General features: G+C 53.3%; 1 protein-coding gene across 1 annotated transcript in view; it reads right to left on the minus strand.

Annotated features, from left to right (window-relative positions):
• LOC309850527 (sushi domain-containing protein 4-like) overlaps nucleotides 1-11,387 on the minus strand; it is a gene marked incomplete at both ends in the record, with an annotated part of 37,871 nt that extends 26,484 nt beyond the window's left edge. Inside the window, 3 exons of the mRNA XM_082704562.1 lie at nucleotides 2,101-2,289; nucleotides 5,613-5,786; nucleotides 11,213-11,387. Coding sequence (XP_082560688.1) covers nucleotides 2,101-2,289; nucleotides 5,613-5,786; nucleotides 11,213-11,387 — 538 coding nt within the window. The remainder of the gene's footprint in view (nucleotides 1-2,100; nucleotides 2,290-5,612; nucleotides 5,787-11,212) is intronic.
• Nucleotides 11,388-12,078: the final 691 nt, after the last annotated feature.

The following is a 12,078-nucleotide window of genomic DNA, read 5'->3' on the forward strand; positions in this document are numbered from 1 at the left end:
GAAGGCTCCATGCTTCCCAGCACCATGCAGTGGATTTCCCTGGGACATCAAGAAAAATCAGACTGTGTGCTAAGAAAGATGGGAAACTGAAGGGGGAACCAGGTGACAGAGGGCAAGGGGCAGAGTCCCTGGGGATGACAACGGGTGCCCCGTGACAGCATGACTCCTCCTTTCAAAGACCGCATATGATTCCAGTAAGGCTGAGGAAACAGCAACATCTGATGCATCTGGATAATCTTCCATGAATCCTTGCCTGGTACCCCGAACCATCGTTCAACCTGGCCCCGTTTCTATCAAGTCTCGAAACACAAAAATCCTTCAGTCGGCGCTGTGCCTCTTGGTTCTGAATCACAGTTTTGGCATCTTTGCCCAGTTAGCAGTTCAAGATCCCACGAGTGCTTCCACCAGATACTTTACAGGGAGAGCAGACATGCGAGGATTATTAAACACATACACATGGTGTACATACATGTGTACATGTGCATGTGTACGCACACACACATGCACGCATCCATGCATGCGCACACTCGCACACCAAAACCTCAGAGGAAAGGCCACTGTGGCCTTTGTGGCAGCGGTCACTCTGGCCATAGCCCTTGCTGGCGGAGGACGAGGCTACACTCCAGTTCTGTGTTCCAACCTTAGCTACCAGCTACTAACACTAGGGTCTGTTTCATTTGCTCCCTGCAGATCCTCCAGACTCCACAGAAACAGCTCTCAAAGCTTCAAAATGAAGCTTATCGGAAGGTAACCGATTGAAAAACATTTAAACAAAACTTGTCAAAATCTTGAAACAGGCATCTTGGACTGATAGAATCGTAATCATGACACCGTCCACCCAATCTAGTTCTGGCTTTCTGAGCAACGAGACACCCCCAGGCCCAGAGGAGCCCCTTTCCTTATGGCCCAGGCTCACCTCTACCTGCCTGCACTTCTGGACATGGGGGACACCCCATCCCTGCAGGTGAGGGTCCCCAGAGTTAACAGGTGAAAGTACTGGGTGCTCAGTTATATTTGAATTGAGAATTTAACAAATGAGTTAAGTCCCATGCAATATTGAGAGTACGCTCAAATTAAGAAATGATTTGTCATTTATCTGAAATTCAGCTTTTACCAGGCATACCGTGTCTTACCTGCCACATGCACTGGAGGCCCAACCCCAGGGACCTGGGACGGGTGGGGGCCGGACTCACGAGGGCATGCCTGCTGCTGTCCCAGGGGCCCCCACTTGCCCTTCCCCCAGCACTGCTTTAGGACGCCCCCCTGGCCTCTTTTGGCTGTCAGCACTCCACACAACCCATGGTCCAGCGGCGTCTTCCCTGCTGCATGCACACCCTTGAAAGAACGTCATGTGGTCGTGTCTTGTTTCCAGGAAAAGCTCCAGGGGCCTCCTAACTGGAGCCTGCTTTTGTTTTCCTCTTCCCCCTCGTAGACCCGTCCTGCACGCTGTGCTCAGAGGCCCACACGCAAATCAGTGTGTGTGCTTCAGTCATAATTTCAAGACCCACATGAAACTGAGAGCTGAACCAGTATGCCCACCTTCGCTAGCAGGAAACCCCTCAGACCCCGACCTGCTGCTGTCCCTGGATGCCCTGTCCCCTCACTACTGCGAACCACTGCTCAGGGTAATGACACACATTCGAGGAGAACAGGAAGAAAGGAGCCCTCAGCTCCAGGCTTCCCAGCGTGTGCCAGCCACGGCTCAAGACCAGCCATAAAATGCACAGGAACAGGGAGAAGCACGGACAACACAATAAAGCGAGGAGAAATGAATGACACCATAATACAGTCTGTTTTCAATTCGTGCAGAGAAAATTAATTTTTTAGGACATTTCACTTAACTTGGCAATATTTTATGGTTTAACCTCTGATGCCTGAAGCGCCTCTCTTTCATGCCCTTAAGCCTCAGACGGGGGAAGCCCGTTTTACGACTAGCTGTAGGTCCTGCCTCTTGGGGGATGACCAGCCTCATGGCCCAGCTCAGGGCCGTGTGCACTCAAAGGAACTGGAGTTGTGCTGACCAGGGTTCCCAGGTCGTTACCTCCCGCAGGAGCACCCGCTGTAACTGTGAGTCACTCTCCCGAAGAGTGGACACATTACCTTCCAGAGCAAGGAACCGGCGTGGGCTGGTCGACCAGATGAGGCTGTGTAGGCACTCGAGGTGCTCGGCCCCCTCCAACTTGTACCCAGGGCAGCAGTGGTAGGAGATGACCGTCCCCATGCGGAAGGAGGTCTGCAACTCGGAGATGTTCGCGTAGCCATTGGAAGAGGCAAGAGGTCTCAGGCAGCCTGTGGCGAGGAAAAGAGGAGGGACGGTCGCACTTGGTCCCCTCTGCACCAACGAGACCCGCAAAACCCTGGTCCCCTGCCCACCTCCAAAAGCTCTTCAGCAAGACGCCCGTAACCACTTTCCTGTTCGATTCATGTCGCAGAATTTGGTGTCATGCTTGCAAACCACACAGAGAGGCCCAGGGGAAGAGGGAGGAAGTGAGGGGGGTACAGCTGGGATCAGGGAGCCCCAGACACACCTCAGAACCTTTAAGCAACACAATCCTGGCTGCGAGCCCTAGGTCTATGCACAGCCAGGGCACCCCGAATTTTTTAAATCTCCCCAGGTGATGCTAACATGCTCTTGGGGGTGAGAAGCACTGAGGTGCTGTGCAGCAAACATACACCCCAACTGTTTCAACAATGGGGACACCTGGGGGGGGTCTGAGGAGGTGGCAGCAAAAACCCCCTTCCCCTGCTTGGACTGGAAGGCAGGGGCCTGCGGACCCCGTGTGATGCCACGTGAAGATCAATTTGCATTTTAGGTGCACTTGACATGGTTCTCAGCCTTGAGAACTACCCAGAAAAAGGGTGTCTCAGAATACACCCCTCTCGGCCCCCTCCTAAGGAGCTCCTGGTCAGGGTCTGCGCAGAGCCCAAGGACATGCACGGCAGGCATGGGGCTGGGTGTCGCAAGCCCCCACAGCACACCCAGAATTCTCCATGCTGTCTGTGTTCCCACACTTCTGCTTCTGCCAAACGGAAGCTGCTTTTCCGTGTTGAAACCTGTGCCTGGGGAACATTCCCAGGGGCACAGAATCCCGTTCTGTGTGGCCCCCGCTGCGATCCTGGCATTTCCTGTCGGGGTCAGTGGTCTCACTAGAGGAAATAATGACTCTGCAGAGCTGGGGCTCTTCCCGCGGAGAACTAATTGTGTGTGAAGTAAATAACGTATAATGGAAATCCCGACTCTCCCTTCCAGTCGCCGAGCACGGATCACAGCATGCCCATGGCAGCAGGTGTCTGAGCTCTGCTCCCGAGCTGGCTTGCTTTGACATTCTGAGCCTCGAACGGCTTCATGCTCCGCCGACTGCCCTGGTCAGTGAGCTGGTACGTGGGATCGATGTTTCGGCGTGAGACCAGAGAGGCCAGGGCAGCCCTGGCATGCAGAACTTAGGGAAATGCTCCCTTTGGGGCCGACAGTGTCCCGTGCCACAGAGATCCACGGGCCTACTACCACCCAGGCCACATCTGAGACACGTGGCCACATCCTTTCTACACGGCCTGGAAGGATTTACCCGTTGAGCTGAACATGAACTGTGTTCACAGGAAAAGTGAAGTGTCAGGGAGGAGGGGGAGATTGGGACTCAGGAATAAACAGAATCCGTGACTGAGAAAAGTAAGACAAGCACGTCAACATGAACAACTGACCGTATCAGAGTCCCTAAGTGCTGTTCAAATGAGCTGGCACAAGGGACAGTGCCTGCGGCTCCTCCCAAGAAGGAGTGTCATTCCTGGCCACTCCCACAGAGAAGCTGGAGTCCCCTGAATATAAAACGGACAGACCCACAGTGAACAGCAGGTGCGTCTGGACACTGCTCTCCAAAACACAAAGTTCCCAAGGAAAATATGGCCTTGGAACATGCCCGCCTGCTTGCCTGCCCCAAAAGAAGCCAGAAGGGGTTGTAACTGCAGTAGTAAACCAGGGAAAGAGAGACATGCTCCTTGGCTGGGGACAGCCCATCCCAAGCATGGCAGCAGACACCAGGCTTTGACACAATAGCTTGGTGCAACCTCTATTTACACTTCCAGGCAATGGCGAGCCGGCTTGTCAGGCTCTCTCCCCCGGATCTGGAAGTGCAAAGAAAAGCCACAGGACGAGACGTCATGCTAAGGGCCAGTCATGCTCCCCGTGGCGCTCCGAGGTGTCAGGCCATCTAATGCCGCCAGACCCCTCACGCCCATGCCATGTTGGGCAGTCACTGCTTGGGCAGCCAGGCCCCTACCTGCCTCTGCATGGAGATGAGTTCAGGGCACAGAGCAGGGGACATGCCCTGAGGGAGGGTGGTGTGGGTGACGGTGCTATCCGGGGAAGGGCACCTTCCGAGAGCAGCCAGCCGGCTCTGGGCGACGCTCTGAGATGCAAGTGCAGGGTGGTGGACAGAGCAGAGCAGGAGGCCACACCTGAGCCCCTGATGAGGATGCCACCCTCGGGCATTTCATAAGAAATAATAGGGACCAAAAGAACTTGTAAATAGGTACACGGAATTTGCAAGACCTAAGAGGGAGAAACCTCTAGAAAGGGCAGTAGAACAGGGGACAGTGGGGGATGCAGGATTCATGAAGGCAGAGGGGGCTGGCATCCGAGGGAGCGTTCTTGGCCCCGGGAAGGAAAGGGACCAGTCGTTGGTAATGTTCACGTGAATATTCAGCCCAACCTCAGATCACGGTGACAACTCTCCACAGCCTCCCGAGAAGTGCCCCCAGAGCACATATATCCCTGGAAATGTCATCTGTGCAGGCTACGTGGCACAGGGAGTTTGAGCAGAGAAGCTCACAAAGGGGTGGCCTGGCCGCCCTTGGTCCTCCCGATCCAGAGCCTCTGTTTCTGCAAAGGGCCATGTAGGACTCTTAAGCCCTCACAGAAGGAAATAATTCATTTCCGACCCCAGAGCACGCAGAGTAATATCAGAGCCTGCCAGCCATGACCTAGAGCCCAGCGCTAGCATTCGTCTCGACCGGAACACGCCAAGGCTCCGGCGCAAACAAGCCTCCTCCCCGAAGAATGAATTATGCACTGGCTTTCAAGTCACATGTCAAGAAAATAAAATCAGAATTAATGTGCACGGAAGGACTTATTTTCACAAACAGGGTCCTCCGTGTTGGCCCAGGCAAATGTTAAAAAGGCAAGAGGATTCTTATTTACTGGGTAGTTTGGATAAAATCTGAATTTGATTATTTTTCTGCTCCTCATGCATTATAAAAATGGATAACGTTAAGAAAAAATAGCCTCTGTAAAGATGCGTCTTTAATCTACCCTCACTACCACTGAAATAAGTATAAATGTTCTGCTGTTTTCATTAAAAATGCCATAGTTCATCATCGTGCTCACAGCCTGGTTACAAAATGCCTATTTCTTAAAAGACTTTTGGTTCTCGGTGTGAAGGAGAAGTCAACATGCTCAAGAACAAGGGCTCTTCTGGTCTGGGCTCTCACGGTGGGCACGAGGGGCTGTTGGGGACCGCAGGGAGGGTGTGCGGATGCCAAGGCCAGAGCCGGTGGGCCCTGCTTCCCTCCACGTCCCAGTGGAGAGACGCGCACGTGTTCCCAGCCCGCGCCCCTACCTTGACAGAGCGGCACGTTGTCCCACGTCCCGTCATCACGGCACAGAGAAACCATGTTGTACAGATCAGGGTAGCGGATCTTGAATCCCTCGTGACAGGTGACGATCAGCTTGTCTCCGTGTCTGTATGTCCTGTTATGAATCTCAGCATCGTCGATTTGAGGGATACGGCAATCTGCAAAGGTGTAAAATGGACACGTTATTTTTTTAAATTTCAGCCTGTTGTGCTTCCCAGCTTGGCACAAAGCTCTTCTTTTCGGACCTGGCTTCAGGCCTCCCTGTGATAAAAGGCCCTCGCACACGGACTGCTAGCCCCTGGTCTGGAGGGGACTGAGGACAAGATGTCCCAATCCAGCCATGAAAGGAGCTTCACCTCCAGCCTGGAACCCTTCACACCTCGCAGTGGAGCCTCAGGCGATTTTGGAACTAAGAGAGGAAGGACAGAGCTGGGGGCTCACAATGACCTGCTAAGTGGTCCCACCCAGCCTACCGCCTCTGCCTTGGGGCAGAAGAAAAAAAAGGCCTTGCAGAACAGTGGGGGACAAGCTGGGGCCACACCGGCCGGCACCTCCCTTCTACCGGATCTGCTCCACGCGGGTAATAACATGGAAGCACATGCAACCACCAACACCACACAGCCCCCCACAGGTAGGTGACCTGCTTCCTGGAAGCAGGTGGGAGCAGAATACAGACTCGGAAAGGGTCTGTAGCCCAGCATCAGGGGCGCAGGAACAGGAAGTCCACACAGAACGTGATTGAGAGATAAAATACAGTGGATAAATTATAACCCTCCACTTCGAACACGGTCTCCTCCCAATTCCGCGTGTGTCCCCACATAACCTTGTGCAGCCATCCCCGGAGGTGTACAGAGGGGTTGCGCTCCAAGCTTCGCAAGTTTTAAAAATGAAGCAAAATCCAAGAACAGCATTTCGACAATCACAGAAACTTTCTCCAAGAGTATCTCAATGCTGTAAGACTGGGTTTCTCAGCCACTCCCGAAAGCCTTCTGAATCAGCCATATGGTTGGAATGGTGGGAGACTTGACCATGAACTGTTGGCTCTGAGGCCTGAGCCCAGGAGTCCTGAGGCTGCGGAGGGAAGGGACCCAAGCAGCCCATGGCCGGGAACACAGGTGGGTTTAAAAAGCACATCCCAGGAGTTTTGATGTAGGGTTGGGGCTGGGTTTACAGGGACCAATGAAGAATCTGACAACAGACTCTAGAAAACAGGATGACCTCTTCCCGGGGTCATTCAAAGTCAAAGCTTGGGTGTGGCATCTGCCTTCATCTCCAGATTAGCTGGAGAGCAGGGACTGCACCCCTGCATTCTCCCACATGCCCTTGGCACTCCGGGACTCCACACGTGGCTGGCAAAGAAATGTCAAGGAAGTGCGGCCATGGAGCCCCGGGACAACCCCATCAAACCTCTGTCTGCAAATTTCAGCAGGAAGCGTCCTTGATGGAAAACTGTTGTGGTTCTAGTTCGACCTCTCATTTTTGAGCTTCAAACTGTGGAAAGGGGTTTCCAACCTCTCACGTTTAACCAAAAATTTTTCTACCAGAATAGACAAATTCCCCCAAAGTCAATGCCAGAATGATCCTGACTGGAGTCACAAGGCAAGTGACAACTTGGCACCACTGCTGCCTTCTTAATGGAAACGGGAAATCACGTTTCTCAGTAGTGCTAATGCAGGCATTAGTCAGAGCAAATAAAAACACCTTTATCCAGGCGCCCCTCTGTAAAACCCCAGCTGCCAACTAACCCCATGGTGCTGATTTACGCGACAAAGCCACCGTTCCCCTGACTGGCTTCCGACTTCTCCGGGAGCTGACCCAGGTCCTTAGCAGACAGCCAGCGTCAGTGAGTAAAGCCAGTGGACAGAAGGGACACTGCGGCCCGTGAGTGTGTGGTCACTGGCTGTGCAGAAGCAGCAGTCACTCACACAGAGTGCCCTGAACTCCTGACCAGATGCCTCTGTCCACAGCCAGGAGCTGGGGGCCACCACGGGGCACATGGCCCAAGGATCCCAGGGCACTACGGCCTCCCAAGTTCTGCTCATGATGGAGTCACCATGGGGACTGGCTGCTATGGAACAGAGACTCGCACTGACCAGGGAGCTGGGAGCAGGCACCGGAGCTATGGCCAGGAGGCCAGGAGGGCTGTGGCCCAGATAAAGGACAGAACAAAACAGACCAGCAGTAGCTTCACAGAAGTCGGCCCCCCAAAGCTGAGCTATGACCCTACCCTTGGCGTCTGGCGCCTGAGCCCCCCACCAGAGGAGGGGAGATAGGAAGACGAGCCTGGCCCAGCCAGGCCATCCTTAGCCGGACGTGACTATGCACTTCATGTCTATGGAAACAGAGAAGCCAGGATCTTTAGTGCCCCAAAACAAATACATATAATCTTCATCAGTTCTGAAGTTTCAAACAGAAATAAGAGAAATTTCCTACAGTATGAGTGCATCCCGTCAGCCGGAAGAATGTTTAAAAGCCGCTCCAAAAATGCCGTTACCAAGGATGACAGATAAAGCTCCATCGGTATCTGACTCTGGCAGGAGTGGGGATGTGATCAAACCCAACACAGACAGACACAAACGGGCACTTTGGGGATACAACTGAGAGGGTGCAAAGCTTCCACTTTGAGACATCCTTTCTCCCCAGACCACTGCATCGCTGCATCTGAGTCCTGCTCGTGTAATAGGGGATTTAATAGAAACAAGTCAAAGAGGGGATATTAAGGTGATATTACACAGTTATACCTAAGAACAAATTATTCAATGACATTAGTTAGCATAGAGCAGAGTCCTAAGGAGCAGAAAAGGCAAAGTTCTAAGAATACATACCACGACCAATATTTACTGGCCTTTTTAAATGCCAGTTATATGTGAACATGAACCTGATTCCTTCAAGTGCCAACTCTGACACCCATTCTCCCTAAAAAGTGTTTCCAGGAACATAACTACGTAATCGACCCTGGAGCATTCATATCCACACAGGAAAGGTGCTGGAAGCCTCGCTGTAAAGGATGGTGTTGGGTTTTGTTTACCCCTGCATTTATAACACCCAGTATTCATCCATCCAACCATCCATCTGTCCACTGGTGACTCGCTGAGCACCCAGCTGCAAGCGCTGGGCACGGAGAGTTAGGAATCCTACCCTCGCTGCATGGAGAAGGCCGCTAACAAGTTAGTAAATCTGCGAGGTAGAGACTAACATGCAGTGATTGCCGCTCGCATGAGGAGGAACAGGTGCTGAGGTCACAGGGACCTACCAGGGGCCCCTGGAATCCGGGTGCATGGGACAGGCACCCTGAGGAGATAATGTTTATGATGCAGGGCCACATGGCAAGGTGGCCTTATCGAGCAGATCTGGGAGAAGACAGCTTTAGGCAGAGGGAGAGTAAGTGCAAAAGCCAGGAGAACACGAGTGTCCTTAAAAACACACAGGAGGAGGGGACGCCTGGGTGGCTCAGTGGGTTAAGCCGCTGCCTTCGGCTCAGGTCATGATCTCAGGGTCCTAGGATGGAGTCCCGCATCAGGCTCTGCTCAGCGGGGAGCCTGCTTCCTTCTCTCTCTCTCTGCCTGCCTCTCCATCTACTTGTGATTTCTCTCTGTCAAATAAATAAATAAATAATCTTAAAAAAAAAAAAACACACACAGGAGGGGGACACCTGGCTGGCTCAGTCCCAGGGTCCTGGGATCAAGTCCCGCATCGGGCTCCTGGCTCAGTACAGTGTCTAATTCTCCCTCTGCTCCTGCACGCTCTCTCTCTGACATATAAATAATAAATAAAATCTTTTAAACACACACACACACACACACACACACACACACACACACACACACACAGGAGGGTCCATGTGTCTGAGACACAGTGAGCAAGGGGAAATGAAGGCCTTCTAAGTTGGGGCATACTTCATTAGGTAGTTAGGACAGGACTGGCAAGAGGTTGTCTTTTAGATAAGCTGTTTCCCAGGATGATAAAACAATAGAAGGCCTTTGTCTCCAGGCAATATTCGCGGAGCCTGCGTGTTCTACTATTGCTGATATGTTCCTGAGCCTGTCTGGGTTTTAAATGCTGAGTATCTTGGGCCAAAGGATTTATCACGGAAGTTGATCTACAAAACCAAATAAACTTTTCATTACTGAAACCTTATGGAAACCACAGCCTGCATGGGCTGCGCATAGCAGAAAATATTCATTTATTTCTAAAATCCTTTTCAAAATTTGTTTTGATTTTTCAAGAGAAAGCTTGTGTAACCTGCAAGGCTGCAAAGTTAAAGAGGAAAAACCACATGCCTGTCTCAATAAATATAGAGAAGCATCTGTATCAAGGGACACAGACTCCTACCTGCAACACAGGGAGCCACCTTCCCTACACAGCATCCACCCGAGGCCCATAGCACCCGTTCTGAATGGTGACGCTGACCATTATTAATTGAAGGATACTTGACCAACCATGCCCTCTTGCTATTAGGCATAACCACGGTGATTCCATATTTCAGAACTTCCGACAGTGCCGCCAGGGGTGTCCCCGTCTGTCCCCACACACCGTGGTCACAGTACCACAGACAGTACTCCCGGGCGCATGTTCCTTCCTGCGACCCACCTCACAGCTGGAGCTCTCTCAGCCCTGCTCAGCCACCACTCCCATGTTCGTTCCAACGCTTCTCTTACTTGTTCATTTGTTTTGTTGTTGAGATTCCACCTGTCACACACACACCTGTCCTTCTCTGTGTGATTTAGTTCACTTTACTTCTTTGTTTTAATTTTGACTCTTTTAGAAAAAGACCTCAAAAATAAAAGCAGAGACCATGCATGCTCTCAGCTTGGGGAAGCCTTTGCCTATGCTCAGTGACAGTCGAGTTCGGTGCTTCGAAGACTTCCATAAACACGGTCTATGCTAATTCCGAAAAACAGTGAGCTGTCAAGGTCAGGAAAGCTCCATCCACACCCACGGTCAGGGGTGGTGGGGAGAGACGGAGCCCTTGCCCGCACCGGCACTGCCTCCCTTGCATCAGCCCAACCTGCCGCGGAGACAGTCAGCCCCCTGCCCGCCGCCAGGTAACCTCTGAGCAGTGTTCTAAACACACACACCCACGCAGCATGAACCACACAGAGCAGACACCGCCACGCTTGCCAGAGGTAGGCAGATACCGCGCCATGACGAGAGACCATAGAGTAACTGCTGGAAACAAATGCCCACTGTGCCGCCCTGTCTCCCTATCAAAACCCGCCTGGAACAGATGCGACAGTGACTGAGTGGATCTCCCGAGTACCACACGTTCCTGCCTCCACGGGCAAGTCTGAGCAGCACGTACTCTGCTTTCTCAGGCGCCGGGGCTGGGAGTGCACGGCTGGCTAGGGACGCAGCAGTGAGCACCCCTGGTGTGACCTGAGCTGCTCTCCTGCCTCGACAGAAACCAGGACCTGGGTCGTCATTGAGGTTGAGGAGGGACACGGTGACTTGTGACACCGAGCCTCCTTTGCGCCCGGCCTGGCCACAATGCTCTCCCGCCAGCATGTGGGGTGGGCCCCTGGGCTGGCGCGGCTGGTCCCCACAGCCCCACGAGCAGCCTCCACGGACGAGGGGGGCACTTTACCTTCTTGTGCACAGAAGGGCTTATCACTGGGGATCCAGCTGAGGGTTCCATTGAGATGTCTCACACACAGCCTCTTTGTAGGGCCCTGGAGCGTGAACCCGTCTTGGCAGTGAAACTGGGTGACAGACCTTTCAAGGAAAAGCCCTCCACCGGGTGTCCTGAAGCCATTCTCAGGGACACCGGAAGGTCATCGAACCCTACATTGACAGAGAGAAGAAAAGGAGCCTCTAAATATGTGCTTCCGAGGCTGGGAGCCTTCCTGCATCCGTGACGGACACTGTCACACACCACCAACACCTAGCCACTCCAATCAGCCCAGATTGTCCGCATTCTGCCGTGTGCCACACTGGCTTCTTGCTTAGAACAGCGCCCGGAGCGTCCTCCATCCCCCGGCCGACCACAGCCCTTCATGGAGGCTCGGGGAGGAGCAGGGGAGAAGGAAGCCACACAGGGAACGACGCCGTGCAAGACGCTGCAGGGGGGTGAGGCGGGAGGGTCAGGGAGGAGGCATGGACTCTGAGCCACCCAGCAGGCCAGACGACATTTCAGGGACAGAACCAAGGATGTAGGACTGGCAGGGCTGGCATTCTCACAGGACAGGCCTGAGCCACCAACACTCGTCTCCTCCCCGGCCCTCAGCCTGGCCCCACCCGCCAGGCCTCCTCCGGACTTCCCGAGGATCTGGGTACCTTCCGAACCTCCCAGCCGCCCATTCTGTGCTCCAACTAGAGCTCAACCGCCACGGGTGCTGAGCTGGGAGCCCTCCAAGGACGAGTCACCTGTTCATCTTTGTGACCCTCAGAATCCGCCGCTGCCCCACGTCACCCCCACGCATGTCCCAGGGAGGAGCAAAGGCCCACAGACTC

Source organism: Mustela nivalis (assembly GCF_964662115.1).
Source record: "Mustela nivalis genome assembly, chromosome: 16".
NCBI lineage: Eukaryota > Metazoa > Chordata > Mammalia > Carnivora > Mustelidae > Mustela > Mustela nivalis.